The sequence below is a fragment of the Balaenoptera acutorostrata genome, chromosome 16 (genome assembly GCF_949987535.1).
Source record: "Balaenoptera acutorostrata chromosome 16, mBalAcu1.1, whole genome shotgun sequence".
Lineage (NCBI taxonomy): Eukaryota > Metazoa > Chordata > Mammalia > Artiodactyla > Balaenopteridae > Balaenoptera > Balaenoptera acutorostrata.
The window spans coordinates 25,389,337-25,414,296 of record NC_080079.1 but is presented as its reverse complement, the minus strand read 5'-3'; the positions used below and the strand labels follow the sequence as shown (position 1 = coordinate 25,414,296).

At 42.8% G+C, this 24,960-nt stretch overlaps 2 protein-coding genes and 1 long non-coding RNA gene across 12 annotated transcripts in view; 1 reads left to right on the top strand and 2 right to left on the bottom strand.

The window, feature by feature from the left end:
• CFAP43 (cilia and flagella associated protein 43) overlaps nt 1–1,234 on the bottom strand; it is a 104,785-nt gene extending 103,551 nt beyond the window's left edge. For 7 of the 8 annotated variants that reach the window (XR_009005725.1, XM_007172089.2, XM_007172091.2 and 4 more), the window contains exon 1: nt 1,076–1,234. Coding sequence is in view for 6 of the 8 variants with exons in the window: in XM_007172089.2 (XP_007172151.1) it covers nt 1,076–1,140 (65 nt within the window). In the remaining 2 variants the exon portion in view is untranslated. The remainder of the gene's footprint in view (nt 1–1,075) is intronic. The other variant, XM_007172093.2, reaches the window with a different exon arrangement.
• Nucleotides 1,235–12,504: 11,270 nt separating this feature from the next.
• On the top strand, nt 12,505–23,905 carry LOC103003545 (glutathione S-transferase omega-1). Of its 2 annotated transcripts, none has more exons than XM_007172085.2 (6): nt 12,505–12,613; nt 12,820–12,928; nt 15,945–16,167; nt 18,833–18,931; nt 22,776–22,882; nt 23,675–23,905. In XM_007172085.2, the coding sequence occupies exons 1-6, from the start codon at nt 12,580–12,582 to the stop codon at nt 23,826–23,828; spliced, it is 726 nt and encodes a 241-aa protein (XP_007172147.1). In that variant the 5' UTR covers nt 12,505–12,579; the 3' UTR covers nt 23,829–23,905. The 2 variants fall into 2 exon arrangements, with proteins under 2 accessions (XP_007172147.1, XP_057386929.1); XM_057530946.1 differs by having other exon boundaries at nt 12,530–12,709.
• On the bottom strand, nt 17,465–24,957 carry LOC130705034 (uncharacterized). 2 transcript variants are annotated; one of them, XR_009005659.1, is made up of 3 exons: nt 24,812–24,957; nt 23,627–23,824; nt 17,465–19,642 (listed from the first exon to the last, which is right to left on the bottom strand). It is a non-coding gene; the product is annotated as an uncharacterized LOC130705034 (long non-coding RNA). The 2 variants fall into 2 exon arrangements; XR_009005660.1 differs by lacking the exon at nt 24,812–24,957 and adding an exon at nt 24,664–24,799.
• Nucleotides 24,958–24,960: the final 3 nt, after the last annotated feature.

The window sequence follows — 24,960 nt, the reverse complement described above, 5'->3', positions numbered from 1 at the left end:
AAAGAAAAAGTAAAAACAACAGAGAGAGAAAAGAGCTTGATCCTAATTGAAAACAGGTTGCATCCTGGTCCTTACCTTTAAAATTAGTTTTGATTTTTAAAATAAACGTTAAAAAAAAACTTTGAATAGGACTGCCTGCTTTATGGTTGTGAGCCCAGTAGGGAAATTGCTTCTTTACAAAGATGGAGCATGTGTAGCCATATTTTAGATCTAAAATGTAGAGATAAATGCAGAAAGTAAAAGGAATAAGTCAACATGAATGAAAAGATTAGAACACAAAAGTAACATATTTTTAAGTAAGGAGTGTTTGGTGAGTGTAAGCTAGACCAAGAAGAGAGAGACTGAGAAGAGGGGGAGAGTCTACTTCTATTTAAATAGTAAAGATATGCTTAAAGATGGTGGAGAGGGCAAGAGAAAGACACTGGTTTGGAGAGAAACTTCATGGGAATGGAGAGTACAGCCAGGACTGGTGGAGGTTGCTGTGTGAACATAGTGCAGGTAACACTCTAGAATGTGGAAGGAGAGCAATACTAACTTACACCTGGGCAGCGCTTTATGCTTTTCAAAGGCCAGTATAAGTGCAAACAAATCCAGAGTCGGTGGATAGGAGAGAGAAGGAAGGGATTGATGGCCCTAACTTCGGGGAAAATCACCAAAGACCACTAGGATGGGAGGAGGGCTGTCATTGGGATGGGGGTGGGGAGTGGGGAATATATATGAAAGCAAAACGGATCACTGAAGGTAATAGTCAAAAAGAGGAGGCAGAAATGGAGAGTGGAGGAGAGCAGTACTGGGTAAGCCAGCGAGGGTTGGGGTCACAGAATAGTGAGGAACGGGGGGGGGGGCGTGGAAAGAGCTGGAAATGTGGTCATTGAATAAGGGGACGAGGGGAATGGAGAGAAGTCACAGAGAAAGGAAGCCTGCAGGAAGGCGTTGGGGGTTGAAGGAAAAGAGGTCGAATTTGCGTGAAAGCAGGTCTACAGGGATGGGAGGAAGCGGAGGATAGGGAGAGGATGCAGTTCTGAGGGAAGAATTTCCACTAGACGAGTCAGTCGCGGGGCCGCGAACGCCGCACCTCACGGACAGGGACGCGCCGAGGGCGACGTTCTGGGCTTCATCTCGCTCCCGGTCTTGCGCCATGGGCCGTGTGTCTCTCAGCCGGGCCGGGGGCAGCAAACGCCGGACCCAGGCCCGTGTCTGCAACGGTTACACCGAGGCCCCTGGCTGCTGGGTGGGCGGTCTCCACTGTTTACACCGTATCCGGGAGACCGCAACCCCTGCGCCCATTGGCTCTGTCCTTTCAGCTGCTCCCTCTCGAGCCAAGCGGATTGGTGGAAGCGCTGACGGGCCTTGACCAATGGGAGAGCATAGAACGAAGCGAGGGGCTGGCCCCAAGGTGGGTGCTGGAGTGGCCCACTACGGGGCATATAATTACAAAATTAATAAATATCAGTAGCAGACTTTAATATTGAGTGGTGACTGTGCCAGACGTCTTTCCAAGCGCGGTCAGATATTATTTCATTTAATATTCAAACCCCCCAATCAGCCCCATTTTATAGAAAAGGAAAACAGGATAAGAGAATTAATTTGTCCAAGGCTACAAAACTGAGTGGGACTTAAAGCCAGATCTAGTCTAAATCTAGAGCTTCAAGCCTTTAATTACTTATTACACACTCTAATGGACCCTCAACTATTTCAAGGAGGCAGAAAGCTTCTGGAAGTAACTGATCAAAAGGTCAGCAGTTTTTCCTTGCCTCTTCCCTTCCCTCTCATACACTCTCTTGCCCTCCCCTACTTTCCTTCTGCCCTACCCCCTCTCCAGTCCTCTCCTCTTCCCTTCTTTAGGTCTCTCCTTCCCATCTTGCCACCTTCTCTTCATTTCATTCACAAATATTTACCCAGTATTACTGTGCATTGTGCTAGTTGCTTGGAACAAAATAGTGAGCAAACCAGATACCGTGCCTTCCTTCATGGAACTTAGAAGAACTTCCTTCTTGGTGGGGCCCAGGGAGTGAGGGATAGACATCCACTCCATTACACAAATGTAGGAATCACAGATTGAATTAAGAAAAAAAGGAACATGATATTACAGGGCTTATGTTGTGGTCCTCTCCTGGTTGGATGGGCAGTGTCAGAGCTGGTTTCTGTGTGCGTGTGCTGTTTTCACCGAGATTTAAAGGATGAGGAGTGATTGCTGCGGGTAGAGGATGGGGAATGGGCAGAGAACAGTTTTCGTAAAGGAATTAAGGAAGGAAAACAGATGGTATGAACTGGGAAGGGCAGTGTGATTGGAACAGAGGGTGATCAGTAGAAAACACTGAAGGCTGGAGAAGGAGCAAAGCACCAGGTAAAGGCCAAGTTGAGAATTCTGTTCTTTATCCTAAGAGCCACAGAAATACATTAAATGGTTTTAAAGAGAGGAATGACATGATCAGATATATGTTTATTAAAGATCATTCTGGCTGCAGGAGGATTATCAATTGTGTAGGAGAGTAGAGAGAATAGAAATAGGAAGATCTGCTAGGAGTCGATTTCATGGTCCCAACAAGGGAAGCAAAGCAGGGTTGTCAGGCTGAGCACTACTGGCATTTGGGACTGGATGAGGGTGGGGGTGGGTCTCATGCCTTGCGGGATGTTTAGCAGCATCCCTGCCAGTAGCACCTGCACAGTTGTGACAATCAAAATTATCTATGGACATTGTCAAATGTCCCCTGGGGGACAAAATCACACCCAGTTGAAAGCCACTGTTGAGTCCATGTGTTAAAAATATCTTAAAGGTAAAAACCTATAGACGTTGTTGATGGATTGATAAAGAGGGGTAAGAGAGAAGGAAGAATCCAGGATGCTCCTGGGTGTCTGATTATCACAGTCAGAGATGGTTGTGTCCTTTGCTGAGGTGGCATGAGGAAGGAGTGGAGCTATGTGTTTCTGCCCTGAAGAATTTCTTTGCTGAAATGCGAGTGCCAAACTCAGGCAGTGCTTAGTGCGAGTGCCAAACACAAAACTGGCTGACAAAATCCCACATTGCTGAGTCACAGGGAGAAGTGTCTTGGACAACAGTCAAGATTTCTCCTCTAGTGCTTCTTAAGCTCTGGGCAGTTTCTGTTGCTACTCCCTCACTAGTTGGCTTATTTGTGTTTCCATCAAACTCTCCATGCACCACCCCCCAAAACACAATATACCTTTAACTACAACTTGAGCATTTTAAAGCCACCACTAGAGAAGAATGTGATGAGGCAAGTCCTGCCACTGCTCCCAGAGTAAATGGTAGGTAGAGGATGTAGGGTGGGCAGGAAGTGTGGACTCTGGGAAACAAATACTGACCTTGGCTGCAATCAGCTATGACTCTGGGAATCTGAACTTGCCCTGTGCTAGAGCAAAGGAGGAACTGAACAGAATCAAATTGAAAAAGCCATCTTGTGGCTATCTTACTCCATGAAATCCTGACTGGGTTTTAGATGAAAACGGAGTTCTCCAGCTGGGTTTCTGGGAAATATCCGTGGCTGATATTCAGGAGAAGGTGCCCTGACCTCTGCACCATGCAGATCAGAGGAAGATGAGTGGCCTTTCTTTCTTAGTCGGGAAGGGGAAAGATAGACTATCCCAGAGAATGGACTGGGAGAGATAAATAAGGAAAATGAGTTCCAGTTCTCACTGTGAAAGATGTACTGATATCGGTAGAGGCACAAAGCACAAACCTCACAGCATTCAAGAGAAAAAAGCTGAGAACTCTGGAGCCAGAAAGGGGTTAGTCACAGCAGTATATCTTTAGGGTCGCAGTGGTGCTGGCGGAATGTTGGGTGCTGTTACCTGCTGTTACCATGACAGAGACCTGAGTCCTTTAAAGCAGGGGACCCATGGCCAGGGCACCCCTTGCTGCATTTGTGGGTGGCACTATGTCACATGTGTTTGACAAACCATGTACTTAGTGAAAGACAAAATAATGTCAGAGGAAGACTTTGTAGCGGCTGATGAAAGGGGAAAACAGGGTTATTTTTAAGAAGTATGATAAAATACATTACAGTGTAACAAAAAGTTAGGTGTTTATCCCTGGGGGTGGTACCTGGAGGTAGAGGGGCTTCACCATGGAGGCTTGTGAAGTTGCTTGGGGCAATTTTGCAGAACTGGTATCTATGGACTCTAACACGGACATAATTTAAAGAATTCCAAGGGCCAGTCATGGGCAAAAACAGGAGACAATTTGCATTGTGGCACAAATAGCATTTAAAATAGCACTTTAGGAGAGCATTAAGTACAAAAAATTTTGAAGACCGTGGTTCACCGTCATTACAAGTTCAGGATTTGAGTTTGAATAATCTCATCAAGACTTAAGATCCTCTTCAAAAGCTTCAAGTCTCATCTGCATTAAATTCTCCATTGAAACTTCTCACAAAAGTAAAAGTTTAAAAGCACTAAAATCCATCAGTACCTTCTATTTTATATCCTTTTATCTGACTTCCGTTCAATTTCCTTTGCCTTTAGGGTCTGTGTACTGTGTTCCCTTAGACTAGAGAAAAAGAAATAATGCTTTCCAAAAAACAACGTGTACTGTGGCTATAAGTTTTTACTGGTAGAAACCTGGCATGACCTGAGCATGTATAAAAACACCTCATTAATATCAATTTCTTATATATTAGATAGTATAAAATTATTCCAGTTGCATTCCTGAAAATTCACAGAAGAATATTCTTACCAAGTGGGTGTATATGGGCAATAAAAACAGATGATACTTAGAAGGAAGAAAACTATTTCTTACCACAAGGACCTCTAACTCTTTATCTTTAACCAGCAGAATCAGTTCAGTTTAGCTTCCTCAGGTTAATATTACTGACAATTACAGCTACAAAAATTACAGCTACTGTGCCCTTTTACCTGTGGCTAACAGCAGTGTGTATCTAGATGTTCACATCTTATGCACACAACCACAAAGGCCTTGGAGATGATTCACTATAATGCAGAGCAGTACTACAGAGCTGTACTTTCCTAGCACAGTAAATTTGCTTTCAACTTCTTTCTTCTGCCTTGCAAACTGGTTCATCTATACCATTTTTCTAGATTCCACGTATATGCATTAACATACGATATTTCTTTTTCTCCTTCTGACTTACTTCACTCTGTATGACAGTCTCTAGGTCCATCCATGTCTCTACAAATGACCCAATTTCGTTCCTTTTTATGGCTGAGTAATATTCCATTGTATATATGTGCCACATCTTCTTTATCCATTTGTCTGTTGATGGGCATTTAGGTTGCTTCCATATCCTGGCTATTGTAAATACTGCTGCAATGAACATTGGGGTGCATGTGTCTTTTTGAACTATGGTTTGCTCAGGGTATATGCCCAGTAGTGGGATTGCTGGGTCATATGATAATTCTACTTTTAGTTTCTTAAGGAACCTCCATATTGTTCACCATAGTGGCTGTATCAATTTACATTCCCACCAACAGTGCAAGAGGGTTCCCTTTTCTCCACACCCTCTCCAGCATTTGTTGTTTGCAGATTTTCTGATGATGCCCATTCTAACCAGTGTGAGGTGATACCTCATTGATTTGAATTTCTCTAATAATTAGTGATGTTGAGCAGCTTTTCATGTGCCTCTTGGCCATCTGTATGTCTTCTTTGGAGAAATGTCTGTTTAGGTCTTCTGCCCATTTTTTGATTGGGTTGTTTGTTTCTTTAATATTGAGCTGCATGAGCTGTTTATATATTTTGGAGATTAATCCTTTGTCCCTTGAATCATTTGCAAATATTTTCTCCCATTCCAAGCATTGTCTTTTCGTCTTGTTTATAGTTTCCTTTGCTGTGCAAAAGCTTTTAAGTTTCATTAGGTCCCATTTGTTTATTTTTGTTTTTATTTCCATTACTCTAGGAAGTGGGTCAAAAAAGATCTTGCTGTGATTTATGTCAAAGAGTTTTCTTCCTATGTTTTCCTCTAAGAGTTTTATAGCATCCAGTCTTACATTTAGGTCTTTAATCCATTTTGAGTTTATTTTTGTGTATGGTGTTAGGGAGTGTTCATTCTTTTACATTTAGCTGTCCAGTTTTCCCAGCACCACTTATTGAAGAGACTGTCTTTTCTCCATTGTATATCCTTGCCTCCTTTGTCATAGATTAGGTGACCATAGGTGCATGGGTTTATCTCTGGGCTTTCTATCCTGCTCCATTGATCTATATTTCTGTTTTTGTGCCAGTACCATATTGTCTTGATTAGTGTAACTTTGTAGTATAGTCTGAAGTCAGGGAGTCTGATTCCTCCAGCTCCATTTTTTCCCCTCAAGATTGCTTTGGCTATTCGGGTTCTTTTGTGTTCTTTTCTCTCCTCTAAATGTTTGATAGAATTCACCTGTGAAGCCATCTGGTCCTGGACTTTTGTTTGTTGGAAGATTTTTAATCACAGTTTCAATTTCATTACTTGTGATTGGTCTGTTCATATTTTCTATTTCTTCCTGGTTCAGTCTTGGAAGGTTACACCTTTCTAAGAATTTGTCCATTTTTTCCAGATTGTCCATTTGATTGGCATAGAGTTGCTTGTAGTGTCTCTTATGATGCTTTGTATTTCTTTGGTGTCTGTTGTAACTTCTCCTTTTTCATTTCTAATTTTATTGATTTGAGTCTTCTCTCTCTTTTTCTTGATGAGTCTGGCTAAAGGTTTATCAATTTTGTTTATCTTCTCAAAGAACCAGCTTTTAGTTTTATTGATCTTTGCTATTGTTTTGTTTCTATTTCATTTATTTCTGCTCTGATCTTTATGATGTATTTCCTTCTGCGAACTTTGGGTTTTGTTTGTTCTTCTTTCTCTAGTTCCTTTAGGTGTAAGGTTAGATTGTTTATTTGAGATTTTTCTTGTTTCTTGAGGTAGGATTGTATTGCTATAAACTTCCCTCTTAGAACTGCTTTTGCTGCATCCCATAGGTTTTGGATCATCGTGTTTTCATTGTCATTTGTCTCTAGGTATTTTTTTGATTTCCTCTTTGATTTCTTCAGTGATCTCTTGGTTATTTAGCAATGTATTGTTTAGCCTCCATGTGTTTGTGTTTTTTACGTTTTTTTCCCTGTAATTGATTTCTAATCTCATAGCGTTGTGGTCAGAAAAGATGCTTAATATGATTTCGATTTTCTTAAATTTACTGAGGCTTGATTTGTGACCCAAGATGTGATGTATCCTGGAGAATGTTCCGTGCGCACTTGAGAAGAAAGTGTAATCTGCTGTTTTTGGATGGAATGTCCTATAAATATCAATGAAATCTATCTGGTCTATTGTGTCATTTAAAGCTTGTGTTTCCTTATTTTCTGTCTGGATGATCTGTCCATTGGTGTAAGTGAGGTGTTAAAGTCCCTCACTATTATTGTTATTATTGTTATTATATTATTATTACTGTTGATTTCCTCTTTTATAGCTGTTAGCATTTGCCTTATGTATTGAGGTGCTCCTATGTTGGGTGCATATATATTTATAATTGTGATATCTTCTTCTTGGATTGATCCCTTGATCATTATGTAGTGTCCTTCCTTGTCTCTTATAACATTCTTTATTTTAAAGTCTATTTTATCTGATATGAGTATTGCTACTCCAGCTTTCTTTTGATCTCCATTTGCATGGAATATCTTTTTCCATCCCCTCACTTTCAGTCTGTCAGTGTCCCTAGGTCTGAAGTGGGTCTCTTGTAGGCAGCATATAGATGGGTCCATTTGTATCCATTCAGTAAGCCTGTGTCTTTTGGTTGGAGCATTTAATCCATTCACATTTAAGGTAATTATTGATACGTATTTTCCTACTACCATTTTCTTAATTGTTTGGGGTGTGTTTTTGTAGGTCCTTTTCTTCTCTTTTGTTTCCCACTTAGAGAAGTTCCTTTAGCATTTGTTGTAGAGCTGGTTTGGTGGTGCTGAATTCTCTTAGCTTTTGCTTGTCTGTAAAGCTTTTGATTTCTCCATTGAATTTGAATGAGATGCTTGCTGGGTATGGTAATCTTGATTCTAGGTTCTTCCCTTTCATCACTTTAAATATATTGTGCCACTCCCTTCTGGCTTGTAGAGTTTCTGCTGAGAAATTAGCTGTTAACCTTATGGAAATTCCCGTGTATGTTATTTGTCATTTTTCCCTTGTTGCTTTTAATAATTTTTCTTTTTTTAATAAATTTATTTATTTATTTATTTATTTTTGGCTGCATTGTGTCTTCATTGTTGGGTCTTCATTGCTGTGCACGGGCTTTCTCTAGTTGCGGTGAGTGGGGGCTACTCTTCATTGCAGTGCGCAGGCTTCTCATTGCGGTGGTTTCTCTTGTTGCAGAGCTTGGGCTCTAGGTGCGTGGGCTTTGGTAGTTGTGGCACACAGGCTCAGTAGTTGTGGCTCACGGGCTCTAGAGTGCAGGCTCTAGTTGTGGCACATGGGCTTAGTTGCTCTGTGCATGTCAGATCTTCCCAGACCAGGGCTTGAACCTGTGTCCCCTGCATTGGCAGGCAGATTCTCAACCACTGCACCACCAGGGAAGTCCCAATAATTTTTCCTTGTCTTTAATTTTTGTCAGTTTGATTACTATGTCTCAGCGTGTTTCTCCTTGGGTTTATCCTGCCTGGGACTCTCTGAACTTCCTGGACTTGGGTGGCTATTTCTTTTCCCATGTTAGGGAAGTTTTCGACTATAATCTCTTCAAATATTTTCTTGGGTCCTTTCTCTCTCTCTTCTCCTTCTGGGACCCCTATAATGTGAATGTTGGTGCATTTAATGTTGTCCTAGAGGTCTCTTAGGCTGTCTTCATTTCTTTTCATTCTTTTTTCTTTATTCTGTTCTGCAGCAGTGAATTCCACCATTCTGTCTTCCAGGTCACTTATCTGTTCTTCTGCCTCAGTTATTCTGCTATTGATTCCTTCTAGTGTAGTTTTCATTTCAGTTATTGTATTGTTCATCTCTGTTTGTTTGTTCTTTAATTCATCTAGATCTTTGTTAAACATTTCTTACATCTTCTCAATCTTTGCCTCCATTCTTTTTCCGAGGTCCTGGATCATCTTGACTATCATTGTTTTGAATTCTTTTTCTGGAAGGTTGCCTATCTCCACTTCATTTAGTTGTTTTCTGGGGTTTTATCTTGTTCCTTCATATGGTACAAAGTCCTCTGCCTTTTCATTTTGTCTGTCTTTCTGTGAATGTGGTTTTCGTTCCACAGGCTGCAGGATTGTAGTTCTTCTTGCTTCTGCTGTCTGCCCTCTGGTGGATGAGGCTATCTAAGAGGCTTGTGCAAGCTTCCTGATGGGAGGGACTGGTGGTGGGTAGAGCTGGGTGTTGCTCTGGTGGGCAGAGCTCAGTAAAACTTTAATCTGCTTATCTGCTGATGGGTGGGGCTGAGTTCCCTCCCTGTTGGTTGTTTGGCCTGAGACGACCCAGCACTGGAGCCTACAGGCCCTTTGGTGGGGCTAATGGCGGACCCTGGGAGGGTTCAAAACAAGGAGTACTTCCCAGAACTTCTGCTGCCAGTGTCCTTGTCCCTGCGGTGAGCCACAGTTGCCCCCCCGCCTCTGCAGGAGACCCTCCAACACTAGCAGATAGGTTTGGTTCAGTCTCCTATGGGGTCACTGCTCCTTCCCCCTGGGTTCTGATGTGCACACTACTTTGTGTGTGCCCTCCAAGAGAGGAGTTTCTGTTTCCCCCAGACCTGTTGAAGTCCTGCAATCAAATCCCGCTAACCTTCAAAGTCTGATTGTCTGGGCATTTCTCCTCCTGTTGCCGGACCCCCAGGTTGGGAAGCCTGATGTGGGGCTCAGAACTTTCACTCCAGTGGGTGGACTTCTGTGGCATAAGTGTTCTCCAGTTTGTGAGTCACCCACCCAGTGGTTATGGGATTTGATTTTGTAATTGCGCCCCTCCTACCATCTCATTGTGGCTTCTCATTTTTCTTTGGATGTGGGGTATCTCTTTTGGTGAGTTCCAGTGTCTTCCTGTCGATGACTGTTCAGGAGTTAGTTGTGATTCCGCTGCTCTCACAAGAGGGAGTGAGTCTCAACTTCTTTCTTTGAGGAATTAACATTTTACTTTATTGATTAACTGGATCTTTCTAATCATTACAACAAAATGTTGCATTATTCATACTAATTAGGGGACGGGGCCATTCCAAATAAAAGTTCTCAAATAATCCCTACACCTGGAATCACTAGTTTGGCCAGTCAGAGGTTTTGCCTTGCTATGTTTAAATTCACAGGGTTAATTTGCATATCATTAATGTGCTAAAGACCTTCTAAACAGTTAATTTTCTAAAAAAGAGTTAAACAAGACTCATGTTTTAGCAAAAATGTGGTCTAACTTTTTTGTTTAGTATCTAATAATAACAAACATTTATTTAACATTCATTCTGTGCCAATAACTAAGTATTTCTTATTTATTAACTAATTTAATCTTTCTTCAAACTCTATAAGAGAGGCATTAAGTTTCTACCACCACATTTTACAGAAGAGGGAGCTGAAACACAGAGAGAACTTGCCCACATTCACATGGTTAATAAGGGATTATTATAATTCATATGGTTTCATAATAAATTTATAAGTTAAATTATGAAATTATGAATTCATAAATTCGTATGTTAAAGCCCTAACCCTCAGTACATCAGAATGTGATCTTATTTGGAAATAGGTTCATTGCAGTTGTAATTAGTTAAATTAAGATGAGGTCATGCTGGAGTAGGATGGGCCCATAATCCAATATGACCAGTGTCTTTATAAAGAGGGGAAATTTGGACACAGACATGCACCCAAGGAGAAGGGCACATGAAGATGAAGGCAGCTATTTGATGATACTTCTACACTCCAAGGAGCACCAAAGATTGCCACCTAACCATCAGAAGCTAGAGGAGAGGCACAGAACAGATTCTCCCTCACAGCCTTCAGAAGGAACCAACCCTGCTCACACCTTGATCTGGGACTTACAGCCTCCAGAACTGTGAGAATAAATTTCCAGCGTTTAAGTCACTCAGTTTGTGGTATTTTGTTAATGGCAGCCCTAGCAAACTAATACAGGCATGGAGTCAGGATCACACTCAGGCAGGAAGCCTCCAAGATGGGCATGCTTATCACCTCACTCTGCAGCTCCAAATATAGAGCTAATCAAAATAAAACACTCCCTGCTCCTTCCTCCCCAAATAAACAGCACAGGAGGTACCAGCTTGGAAATCTATGCAGACAAATAAAACATTGACTGCTCTTTTCCAGTATCTGTACTATGTGCCCTGGAACCCCCTCTTTCCTAATTGAGGGGGCTGATTGAGTGGATGATCTGGCCAGGCATTTTTCATAGACCTGCAGACTAAATTCACTAACCCACCTGCCTGACTCTAAGCATGTGCCCCTACTAGGGCTTCAAAATCCCCGTATTTAATAGATTTTTGAAAGTAGCATCATCATTCTGAGATTAGTAATATCCAGATTTGTGCTGTTTCCTTTGGGTTAAAATTAAAAGGATGTGTCCTAAGGGTGACAGTAGAGACAGTGACCCTCCCCAGTAGTCATATTAAGTTAGTACAGACAGAAAAAGGAAATGGCTCTCCAGGTGGCTGGGCGACCTGGCCCTGGGCTATGGAAAGGAGAGCATGTTCTGGAACCTTGAGCAAGCACTGGCCCTGGGGGCCACAGGCTCTGAAGTAAGGGCAGCCTTTGGGTGGAGGGAGAGCTGCAACCAAGTCGGAGCCACGTGACTGCGGCCTGGGCGCGCGTCCCTGCCGCCAGGGCGCGGGGTGTGGGAGGTCAGGGTCTGGATCCTGTGTGGACCCACGTGCCGGCAGACTGGAGACCACTATCCGTCGGGGTCAGGGAAAGGCTCTGAGGATTTTGAGCTTCATTTGTGCATTTTTTTTTTTCCATTGCACCAAGAGAACACCAAGTCTTTATTACACGAATTCCTATGAAACAGCTCCAAGAAAAAACCCACACGTAGGAGAAAAAACAAAAACAAAAAAACAAAGCCACACACACGGACGGGGTGGGGGTGGGGCGACTGGTGCTCCCCCTCTTCTGTGCCGGGGCCACTGGGGGGCGGTGAGGATCGGAGGGCGGCCGCACTTCCGCACTCGCTCGGGATGCTGAGCCGGGCTAGGGTCCCCCTCCAGCACCGTGGGGAGCCCGCCACGCCCTCATTATCTCTGGGTGACTTAGGGTCACCAAGCCTGCTCCCAAGCTGTGCGGCTGGGCTAGCTCGTCATGGGAGCACCTCTCGGCCAGCAGGCTGAACTTGGGTGCGACCGCCATCTGCGGTGTTCGAAGCTTTGCCCCAGCAAACCGGGAAGGCCGGCCCTGGGTCGGGGCTTACTGGGTGGGCGTCTGGCTACGATCTCCCACAAGGCACGCGGGAGGCGGCGGCGGCGCGTTCATTCTCGCGGAGGGTGGGGAAGCCGAAGTCAGCCTGGGCGCAGGGTCGGATCGCCCAGGAGGCCTTCTGCGCGCGGGTTGCTGGCACTACTGGGAGAGACGGGGAGGGAGGGAGAGAGGGAGGGAGGGAGAGAGGGAGGGAGGGAGGGAGGGAAGGAGGAAGGGCGGGGCGACCGACTTTCTGAATCGCCGGCAAGACCCGGGGCGAGCTGGGCCTGTGCTGCGCCGAGATGTCCGGAGGATCAGCCAGGAGCCTGGGGAAGGGTGAGGCCTGCCCGCCGCGATCCGCGGCGACCCTCAGACGCGTGTCGGGGCCAGGGCCTGGAGGCCGTGCTGCTCCGGAGCGGAGCCACGCAGGAGGTCTTCCACCCGCAGGAAACTGGCCCGGCCCGGGGGGGGGGGGGGGGCGGCGGGAAGCTGGGAGTCCCCGCTGCTGTCGGGTTTGTAACCGCCTCCGCTTCTCCCCGAAGGAAGCGCGCCCCCGGGGCCGGTCCCCGAGGGCCTGATTCGCGTCTACAGCATGAGGTTCTGCCCGTTCGCCAAGAGGACGCTCCTGGTCCTGAAGGCCAAGGGAATTGGGTGAGGATCAAGGCGCGGGCCGCTCCCAGAGCCAGCCAGGAACCAACAGCTGCCAGAAGAGCAGGCAGAAATCTTCGATAGGGTCCCCGCAGCTTCCTTTACTACAAAATACACTACATCAGCCTTTTTTTGGGGGGAGGGGGGAACATAGAAAGTTATGAACCCTATCCTCGGGGGGCGGGAGGAATGCCACAGACACCACCAGTCTAGGACACCCCATTTAGATTAACCATTTTATGGATCAGAAAAGCTGAGGGTCCAGTAAAGTTAGTGGCATGCAGAGATCACTCGAATGGTAATCACAGGCAACTCTTTTAGCTCTGGCAGACCCCTGATTTCTGCTGTACTTCCTTCTCTTTCACCCCACTTCTTTCATGTCCTGTTTATATTGTTTGCTGTTATTCTGAGGCTATAGTCCCTTCCTGAATAGTCGGTAATTTACCCCCTTGAAGAGTCCAGACCTTGACCCTCCGCTGGACAGAGTGCTGAGTTAACTGTACTGTGACTATTCCTATAGATTGGGTTGTTGGTTGAATGAAATAAAGTGTTTATGCCTAAAAATTCAGACTTTTGGGAAGCCTCACTGAAACTATTAAGGTGATTGACATATGGGTTATCCACAGGAAATATGCAAGTCATTGGCTTTTCCCTGAGCTGAATAGCCATTGAACCGCCTCCCTTCCAATGACCTTTGGAATCTGTTGAACAGACATTAGATACCTGTAGTGTGGAAGTTTAAAACAAAGCCCCCATTACAAAGTAATTTTCCATGTATGTGCTTAGAATTTATAAACTAATTTTAGTCTTCTTGGGGGAGAATTAAGCAGGCAATTCTTTTCCCTAAAAAAAAAAAGTAAGATATAGTCTAAAGAAAAAAAACTATCTTTGGATTAGTCATCACTTCAGTAAGATCTGCATCTTATTTTGGATGAAACAGATTGTGAACACATAGCAAAATATTCAACAATTAGTAACATTTATCAAAACATTATTTTATCCAACTCTTGTTATGTTTACTGTATTAGTCAGGATTCTTTTATTGCATTTAAGAGATATCCAATTCAGTTGGATTGAAAGAAGACATATCTTGTGGTCATACAATTGAAAAGTCCAGGAGCAAGACACAGCTGGATCTGGGGCCACAAAGTCCTGGGTTAGTGCCCTTCTGGAACTCTGGGTTGAAAACAACCATATCTTACTGGGACAGTTTTCCAAAGGAAAATTGCAGTGATTTTATCATAAAAGTGTCTGTATGGAAGGTGAAGGGTGTAATAGCTGCCAGGCAGTGCGAACAACAGAGGTCTGCTATGTTTATGGATCAGTTTTAAGTTTGAGTCCCAGAAGGCTTTGATTAGAGAGGTACTAGATTTTACCACATGATGGAATTTACTAAAGCATGGTTTTCTCTAAAAGGTACATCTTCCAACTTGTTGCAGCAGATATGTTGCCTTGTTGGCTCACCATGCCAGGTTAGCAAAATGCATGTGTGTTCTGAGAACTTTCTTTATTACAAAAGCCCAGGATTTACCTTTTCTTTTCATACTATAAAATTTCAGAAATGTTGATAATTCCTTAGCAGGGAACATCATTTTTCTTGCAGTGGCTTCTATCTGAAGTGTCCAGTAATCTGACAGCACACGAACCTTTTCATACATACACACAGATGCCAGTGTTCAATCTGGCTATTCCTTTGTTTCAATGGGGGGAGGGATTGCGTATTTAAATTCTCAAGATAATGCTGTTATAGCTAGCTACTGAGGTGGATGAGGAAATAGGAAACAAAAGGTGTTGGGTATATTATTTTTGAGTAGCTAATCTGTTCTATTGAACACTCATCCAGCTTTGACAATGATATGGACCTGGCTTTAACAATTATATGAAACTTTCTTTTCTCTTATTTCCCCTAAAATCTCTTAGGCAAGATACAAGTTAGTTCTAAAAACAATCTTAATATAGCCTGGACTTCACCTGTTTTTCACACTTAGTGTGATTTACCCATGTAACATTTTTAAAAAGTATCAGTGCATGGAGATTTAATCTGAAAGTTTATTTTGTGGATGGATTTTTTGGATTCCCTAATATTCTTGAAAAAAATGAGGAACTTTCTATTAAAATTAGCAAAAGGAACTGAATTTTATCATGTTGATTCTCATACAGTGGAGTGGCGGGGTGTGGAGAAACCCAATTAGTTGGCTCATATATTTTTACAATTAAGATTACCTCTTAGTCCCAAATGGAGTATCTAATTGACAATCTTGAAGCATTTCCACTTATTTATTCAACAAATGTGTACTGAGTACCTATCTGAAAATGTTTATATTTCTTCATAGCATTTAAATCTATTTATAACTTTGCTCATTTACATGTTGGTTTATGAATATGACCAAGACACACAAGATCCCTGCTTTCATGGAGCTTACATTCTAGGGAGGTGACATAACAAACATAATTAAGTAAGCCAAGTAATTTCAGTCACATATCATCAGTACAATGAAGAAAGTAATTCAAGAAATATAAAATAGGCCAGTATGGCCAGATCATAATGACCAAAGGAGAAGTCATAGGAAGCATATGTGACAGGTAAGCAGGGGCCAGATCAAGGGGTTTAGAGTTTATCCTCATTGCAACGAGGAGCAATCGAGGGGTTGTAAGTAAGCAGGAGGGTGGCCTCATCCAATTTACTTTTGTGTGTGGAGAATGGACTGTAGGGAGGTCACAGTGGAAGCAGAGGGGCTGGTGGGACTATTGTAGAGGTCCAGGTGGCAGATGACATCTTAGATGAGGTGGCAGTGTTAAAGCTGAGAAGTGGATGAAGCCAGAATGTGATTTGAAGGTCTAGCTGACAGGTCTTGCTGATCCATTTGATTTGAGGAAGAGGTGGCAGGGGGAAGGAATCAAGGCCAAGCTGACTCCAAAATTTCGGGTCTGACCAGCTAAGTGGATGATACCGATGAGGCTTTATTCAGGAGTACAAGAAAAATGTTACTCTCTTCATTGTCCTCTATGTGTTTTTCAGGCATGAAGTCATTAACATCAACCTAAAAAATAAGCCTGAGTGGTTCTTCAAGAAGAATCCCTTTGGCCTGGTGCCAGTTCTGGAAAACAGTCAGGGTCAAGTGATCTACGAATCTGCCATCACTTGTGAGTACCTGGATGAAGCATATCCAGGAAAGAAGCTGTTGCCAGATGACCCCTATGAGAAAGCTTGCCAAAAGATGGTCTTTGAGTTGTTTTCTAAGGTGTGTGTTCAAGAAATTTCAGCTCCTGTATAACACCTTTGTTTTTTAAGCTAAATCATTGCTGTCACTGATGGTTCAGTGATTTGGGTGGGGAAGACAAACAGGATTATGCTCTTGTCTGCTCGGACATGTCCTATGAGCCCTTTCATGGTCCGGATCCTGTTTACTTCCCAAAGTTATGCCTCTCCACTCTTCTCCTAACACTTTATATTCCTGTCATGCTGAATGTTTTTATTTTTCCCAAACTTGCCACCTTCTTCTCAACTCTTGCTGGAAGACTCTTCCCCCTTCTCACTTTGCCTGGTTGTGTCCAAGTCCTCTTTCCTGTACAGTCTGCGCTCCTGTATGTGCAGAACGAGAGGATGCTGAGGGCCCACTATACTATGCCGTTTTATAAAGGACTTGTGCATCAGTGGATTTTGGTATCTGCTGGGGGCCCTGGAACCAATCCTTCAAGGAACCAAGGGACAACTGCCTTTGCTCAGATACCTTTGTCTTCCAGAAGCTTGTCCGGGCTGGGTTAGTGCCCAGCTCTGTGTGCCCACGTGTGCTAACCTTCCCCTGTGGGGACTGCCGCCTTCTTGCCTGTGTCTTGTACCAGGGCTGTGAGCTCCTTGAAGGTGAGGGCCGTGTTTCCATCACTGTTGGCCCACTGCCTAGGCTTGCAACCAGCCCTTCCTAGTTATGTGACGGTGAGCTAGTTGCTTATTACTTTACCTCTGTGCCTCAGCTCATGTGTAAACTGAGTATAGTAATTGATCCCATCCCATTGATAAAAATCAGTTAATATAAACACCTAGAGTCCAACAGATGGTGGATACTCAATGTTAGCTCTTGTTGTTCTAGCCACATTGTCTAGTTGTGAGCATCTTCTGTGTGTTGGCAATAGCTCCTTGTGGACTGAGTAAATGACATTCCTATAGGTGAACTGCCTGTGTCTTAATTAGCATCAATGTTAAATCAAACATTTAGGTGAGTTCAAACAATTAGTATTAACAAAGAAATGACCAACAGTAGACAATGCGAATAGCATGGTCAGGTTATATCTCTATAATTCTGTTACTTTTGTCAGGATATATCTCAGCATAACAAGAAACATCTTGTCTCTAGGGAAAGAAATGGTTAGAGAAATATCCAGAAGGTGAAACTTGTAGGGAGAACATTTTCTTAAAGGAGACATTGCAAAGGGAAGTCAATGGGGAAGGAAGAGGAAGTTGTCTGGCTTAGCAGAACGAGAGTGAAAGAATACTAGAGATGGTTGCCATCAAAGATGATGGACAGGGGATATGGCATTTACAAGAAAGATGTTGGAGAATTTTTAAAAATAGTAACGAGATTCATTGTACTGTCCAGAAAGAAAATGAGCTAACAGCTGGAGATGCCCACCATTACTTCCCTCCTCACACTCAGGGAAGAGGTGGCCTTAAGTACTATTATGACACCACCCTCCTGACCCCAGTTCAGCAAACCAGAAATGCCCCCACCTGCACCCACAGCCAAATCACCTTCTCCTGGGAACCTGGAAATGAGACACAGAGACAAAGACAATATATGTGTTGAGGTTTTAGAGGTGTATGTATATATCATTGGAGGCGACAAATCAAAGTCACACAAAAAAAGACTTTTTAAGGAATCAGAAATTAAGAGCATTGCAAAGGGATCTGACATTTGGAAAATAACAAGGAGCAGACATTTAAGGAGAAGCAGAGATGAAAGACCAGGCAAGCCCAGATGGAAACGTGGAAGGAAGGGCTGCCTGCACACCTTCAGTTCCAATGACGGCAAGCTGTACCCTGGGGTGGATGGGCTTGCAGGACGTTCTCCTGTATTTTTACAAGTGCCTGTTTACTTCCACTGGACGAGTGGACTTTTGTCTCTTGCAGTGAGACAATACCAAAGACCGAGCATTAAAACACAGACACCTCCACCACAAGCATGAAAGCATCTGACAGGACACCTGTCAAGTCTTCAGGTCATCAACCACTTTGAACTGTCTTCTCATGCCCTCCCCAAGATAGAAATCAGGAAAATCCCCTTCCCAGCTCCCTTTGCAGCTGGTGCCAAGGCCTGGACCTAGGCTCTTCCTCTCAGACACACACATGGTAGAGTTCAATTCAGAAATGAGCCATGTGGGGAAACGGGCTTGGTGTGGGGTGCTGGTTCTACTGGGGAGGGTGGCAGAGCTCCTGGCTTTCAGGAGCTGGGGTGGTTGCCAGGTTGAATTCCAGAGTGGCATTGGTTACCTCAGAGTCCAACTTCTGGCAGCAGCACAGACTGTAGCATCTAGTGCTCGGTTCACTGGTGGCAGTGGGTGCTTCCCATCAGGTCAGTTCCCAGCATGATTTTGAAATGTTCCAGACCTGTTTGTTCAGCCTCTCAACAATTCTATGAGCCACTCAGTGTCCTTTTAGGACATTTTTGACCCAAGCTCACCAATCGGCTTCTCTTATTTGCAGCGTATAAAATCCTGACCAGTACAGCATCTAAGCCACAAAACTGTTTTTAAGATCAGTACCCGACCTCTGTGAGCAAAGGAATTGGTGTACTTTTGAAGTTTCTAGAACATCCTGACACTGGGACTACGAGGGTTCTATGGTGCTTTTATATGAGGGGGCTGGTATAGTTCGCCTCACACTGATAAACTAAGAAATTACTCTCTGTCTAGGTACCACCTTTGTTATTAAGCTTTCTTAGAAGGCAAAATAAGGAAGACTGCTCTGGCGTGAAAGAAGAATTGCATAAAGAATTCAGCAAGCTAGAGGAGGTAATTAATCCCTTCTTGATTTTTATTGAAGTGATACATTGTATCTGCTCTCACCTTCTACTCTTTTCTTCATACTCCCATTTCCAAAATCACTTTAAGGTAATTAGCAATAATACCAAATAGGAAATTTTAGCTTACAACAGATAGCGGCTGTAAGCTGTTGTGTTTAAGATACAAACCAAAACACCTAAAAATGGTTTGTCATGGGCTTGCTTTTAAAACATTTTATCACACTGACATGAAAATATCATGGAAAAATTTCACCCACATTTCCAGTTTTTCACCTGTTGTCATTTTTCCATGCTTGTTTTCAGTCCTTGAACATATATATTTTTACATATATATAAATTTATTTATTTATTTATTTTTGGCTGAGTTGGGTCTTTGCTGCCGTGCGCGGGCTTTCTCTAGTTGCGGCAAGCGGGGGCTACTCTTCATTGAGGTGTGCGGGCTTCTCACTGCGGTGGTTTCTCTTGTTGCGGAGCACGGGCTCTAGGCACGCGGGCTCAGTAGTTGTGGCTTGCGGGCTCTAGAGCGCAGGCTCAGTAGTTGTGGAGCACGGACTTAGTTGCTCCGCGACACGTGGGATCTTCCCGGACCAGGGCTTGAACCCGTGTCCCCTGCATTGGCAGGCAGATTCTTAACCACTGCGCCACCAGGGAAGTCCGGCAGGCAGATTCTTAACCGCTGCACCACCAGGGAAGCCCAGTCCTTGAACATATATTAAAAAGTTAACATAACTATAATCAGAGTATAAGTCATTGTGTTCTTTTTCCCACTTAGTATTATATAATAAACTTATATAAACTTATATAAAAAGAAATAAAATTTGTATAAAAACTTAAATAAAATTATATAAAAATGTTTATTATATAATAAACATTTCCCACAAGAGTTTGCCATTAGTCAGACAGACGTTTGGGGAAGCCCAGATGTGTTTTTACCTGCTTTGCGGGAGAGCTGCCATTTGGACCTGTATATGGAATCATCATCCTCCATTCACACTCAACCTTAGGTTTTTACTGAGAGAAGATACAGTCCTGTCTCGTATGGGAATGCATCCTAACCTTTTATCATTAAGTATGAACTTTGCTGGAGATTTTTTCAGAAACCTTTTTTTTTTCATTAAGAAAGTTCTATTACTAGTTTTCTAATTTAAAAAAAAGTCATGAATGCGTGTTGGATTTTTAGTGTTTTGTTTGCATCTATTACATCTACTGAAATGTTCATTGAACTTTTTCCCTTTAATCTGGTGAATATATATGGTGGCACTGACAGATTTTTCTGGTGTTGAACCATGCCAGTATTACTGTGTAAAACCTACTTGTTTTCAGTGGATTTTCATATATACTTTAGAATTAGTTGATATTTAAATGATATTTGCATATTTGTTCGTAAAGGAGATTATTTTGTTCTTATCATATCTTTATTTGGTTTTTATATCAAGGCTACTGTAACCTCATAAAATGCGTTGGCTTACTTTCTCTGGATTTCTAAGGTCTGAAACCATTTGATAGGGTTTGGCTATTTCTTTAAAACATTTGAGTCCGGTGTCTTTTATGGGGGTGGAGTTTAATAGTATAGTTCAGTTTTCTTAATGTTAATTGATTTTCAGGATTTTTATATTCTTTCTTGAATCAGGTTTTTTTTGTTTGTTTGTTTTTTATTTTTGGCCACACCACATGCCATGGGGGATCTTAAGTTCCCTGAGCAGGGATCGAACCCATGCCTCCTGCACTGGAAGGCAGAGTCTTAACCACTGGACTGCCAGGGAATCAGTTTTCACATATAGGGACATGAAGATAATCATGTTTCCTGATTTCAAATAATCTCTATGTACAACTACAGTTGACTCTTGAACAAGGTGGAGGTTGAAGGTATCAGCCCCTGGAGCAGTATAACATCCACATACTACCTGCTAAATTTGGGGTTAGTTGGGGGACATATAATTTTCTTCCCATCTGAGTTCACAGAACTCCAGGTTAAGGACTCACACTTTACAGTGAGTGGTACCATTTCCATGTTTCAGGCTGCTGAGAGGGCATTTCCTTCTGAGTGAAACTATCATGCTTATTTTATTTATGCATAATATTACCAGGCACTACAGTTTAAGGACAGCCCCAAACAATAGTGATTCATTGTACAATTCTGAGTGCCTAATAATTGCAAGGCACTCTGCTGGACAGCATGGGAGGTAGAAGGTGAGATGCGGCCCATACTGCTCAGATGATTAGTTTGGTGGTAGACCAAAGACAAATACTCAGGTAGATATAAATGATCTATCTTCAATGCAGAATGTTATAAGGGCCCTGAGAAAAACTATGGATGTTTTATAAAATGGTTTGGTGTTGATTAGCCAGATGATAGTCTCAGTTCTTCTGTGTGCAAAACCATAATACCAATTCACCTTCTTAAATTTCAGAATCATAGTATTTGTGTTTGGTTTTCAAAGAATTTTATTTGGCATCTGTTTAACAGTTAATCTAGTTATTTCCAATATATTTTAAGTAAATTTTTTTTTAAATTAATTAATTTATTTATTTATTTTTGGCTGTGTTGGGTCTTCGTTTCTGTGTGAGGGCTTTCTCCAGTTGCGGCGAGTGGGGGCCACTCTTCATCGTGGTGCGTGGGCCTCTCACTGTCGCGGCCTCTGCCGTTGCGGAGCACAGGCTCCAGACGCACAGGCTCAGTAGCTGTGGCTCACGGGCCTAGCCGCTCCGCGGCATGTGGGATCTTCCCAGACCAGGGCTCGAACCCGTGTTCCCTGCATTGGCAGGCAGACTCTCAACCACTGCGCCACCAGGGAAGCCCAAGTAAATTTTTTATTGAAGTATTATATGCAGAGATTTACCCAAAGCATAAGAGTACAGCTTGGTGAATTTTTACAAAGTGAACACAGCCATGATACTAGCATCCATATCTAGAAACAGAATATTAGTTTTGGATGGTTTTTGTACTTTATACAAATGGAATCATATAATATGCACTCTTTGGGGTCTGGCTTCTTTCATACAATATCAAGTTTCTGAGGTTCACCTATATTGTGTGTAGTTCATTCCTATTCTTTGTATAGTGTTCCAATGTATGACTACTGTACAATTTATCCATTTTAGTCCTGACAGACAGTAAACATTTCCACTTTGGGGATGTAACAAATAGTGCTGCAATGAACATTCTTATACCTATATTTTGGTGAACATATGTTCACATTTCCAAGGAATATAATTACTGGGTTATACTGTATGCATGAACTCATGCATGAAGCTTCAGTAGATACTGTTAAAACATGGTTGTACCAAATTATTGATACATTCCTATCAGCAGTAGATCCACACCCTTACTAAGTTTGTCTTGTTCATTTTAGCCATTCTGATGGATGTGAAGTGGTATGACATTTTGGTTCTAATTTGCATTTCCCTGATGACTAATGTAGTTGAGCACCTTTTCAAATGGTTATTGGCCATTTAGACCTCCTCTTTTGTGAAGTCCAAGTCTTGCCCAGTTTTATGATGGGTTTTCTGCTTTTTTTCTTTTTGATTCCCAGGAGTTCTTTCTATATTCTGAATACCAGTCCTTTGTTGGATATATCTATAACAAAGATCATGTACTCTGTAGCTTGTTTTATTTTTCTCCATTTTCCAGTTTATTTTATTGACCGTTTTGCTTCATCCCAAACCAAGAGATTCTAAAGCTTAAACTAATGAGACAAAAAGCCAACTTGAATATGTCAGGGTAAAACCTGCTGCTCTCACTTGCTTAACTTAACTCTTGCCTTCATCATTTCTTTTGATGAATCTTACCAGATGCACAAATAAGAAGTACTCTTATGCTGTTTAATGTTCAGGTTCTGACTAATAAGAAGACAACCTTCTTTGGTGGCAGCTCTCTTTCTATGATTGATTACCTCATCTGGCCCTGGTTTGAATGGCTGATAGCCCTGGAGTTAAATGAGTAAGATATCTGACTATTTTGTACTTAATTTAGGATAATGATAACTGAAATAGTATATACTAACCTTTTTTTATGAACAAAAATTAACATATCTCATTCAACTGGCATGAATGGGAGCAAGCAGACAGGAGGAGACTGGGACTTTCCAGGGCATGTCCTATACCTACACTCACCATTTTTCATCCTTGGGGCCGGTAGGGGTGGGGAGTTCTGTGACATGTAGTAAAATGTTTTCAAAATAATTTACTCCTTCCCTCCTGGTTAAAAATCCATAAGGATGTGCATTTTCATAAGGATTTCAGGAAGGATTGTATGACCAATGCTACCTCCCATTTACCATCAAGAGTCCCACACTATTTTCCAAACTCTGTGTTTCGAAGTTTGGCAGCGACCTTGGCTTACTCCCACTTCTTAGAGCTTAGAGCTATTCAGGGTTACTTTTAGTCACAATCTGACCATAGAATAACAAATATATAACATTCTTGGTTGTCTTTCATGTTCTCATTTTAAAAAACTATCAGCCTCCGTTTGGACAAGTTCTCATGCTAACTGAGCAAGTCACTTCACTCTAGTCTTAGATTCCTCTTCACAAAACAAGGACCTCTACAATATCTTCCAAATCTCATATTCAATGATTACATGCATCTTAAATAAGTATTTTTAAAGAACTATTTAAAAAAGTTAGAGGAAAACAATATGAAACTGCAGAGTGGTAATAATGATATATAGGAGAATTTGCAATACCTTCGTACTTAGCCTTGCTCACACCATCATTCTTTCCATCTCCCACAGATGTGTAGACCACACTCCAAATCTTAAGCTCTGGATGGAAGCCATGATGAAAGATCCTGCAGTATCATCCCTCTTCATTGATCCAAAGGCCTTTCGAGGTTTCTTAGATCTCTACTTGCAGAACAACCTCGAGGCCTGTGACTATGGGCTCTGAAGGGGACAGGAGTCAACAATGAAAATATATCTGATATTTTCCTTCACTAATATGAATAATAACATGCTTTTATTTTACCAAGTGCTCTCATGTCTCACTGGATCACCTTCTCTGATTTAACACTATGGCCTTACTGTGGGCTTTCCTCAAGTCCCTCCTGCAGAAACGTAAACACATTTCCTGTCTCAGGATGCTCAAAGGATGCTAAGGGTTCTATCACAGTCCATGCTGAAAACCTCTAAATCATCTCTAGTGAGAGCTGAACTTCAATCTGGGTTTCTAACTGCACATAGGACATTTCCACTTGGATACTGTGGTGTCATTTCAAGAGATGCCCTTTCAAGTTTGTCTTCTGGGTTCTGAGTTAAGAACCTTTCAATTCCTCATTCTTTCCTTTCCATCACTGACTCAGTTTTACACCTTTCTTCTTACTGTTGTTGCCACTGAAGTCCAGACCCACGTCACATCAAAGCCACGTGACTAGGTGGTCTCCTATTTGTTCTCCCAGTCTCCAGTCACTAACTCCTTCAAATCCTTCCTACCAAATCTTATGCTGGGCACACAGAAGGTGTCCCATATATGTAACTGAATACTGTGAAGACCACCTCCATCAATTCAGTATATAAGGCTGGATTTCATTCTACAGATGATTCAACTAAGGTCCTGAGGTTAAGTGAGGCCTTAAGACGCTGGCAGAAAGTTCTGGGGAAACACACCCAGCACAGGGCTCTTATATCAGAACTAGGGGGCAGGCTGTCCACCTGCCCCAGTACAGTCTAGTTTCCTGTACTCATTCTTAAACGTAAGAGCGCGTTAACAGTCACCTAAGGCTCACCCCTGGATTTCCGATTCGGTAGGGTGGGCCGGGGAGTTCACATCTGAAATGAGTCCTCCGCCCCATGGTGACGCAGGCGACCTGGGGGCCGCACCCTGAGAAGCAGCTGAGAATTGGCTGACTTCACAAAAGGCCTCCAGCCACCCACCTCGGCCGCCACCAACGCCCAGGCTCCGGGCGGACCCATCTCTGCCGCCGTCCGCCTGCCCCACCCGGGGCAGGCTGCGGGCAGACTTCGGTCGGATGTAGACCAGGGGACTGAGGTGCCATGACCAGCCACTACCTGCCTTCCGCGGG

Coding starts and splice junctions, on each gene's coding strand:
- LOC103003545 (XM_057530946.1), top strand. CDS start 12,580: ATGTCCGGAGGATCAGCCAGGAGCCTGGGGAAGGGTGAGGCCTGCCCG. Junction 18,932..22,775: donor AATTCAGCAAGCTAGAGGAG/GTAATTAATCCC, acceptor TTTAATGTTCAG/GTTCTGACTAATAAGAAGAC. Junction 22,883..23,674: donor ATAGCCCTGGAGTTAAATGA/GTAAGATATCTG, acceptor CATCTCCCACAG/ATGTGTAGACCACACTCCAA.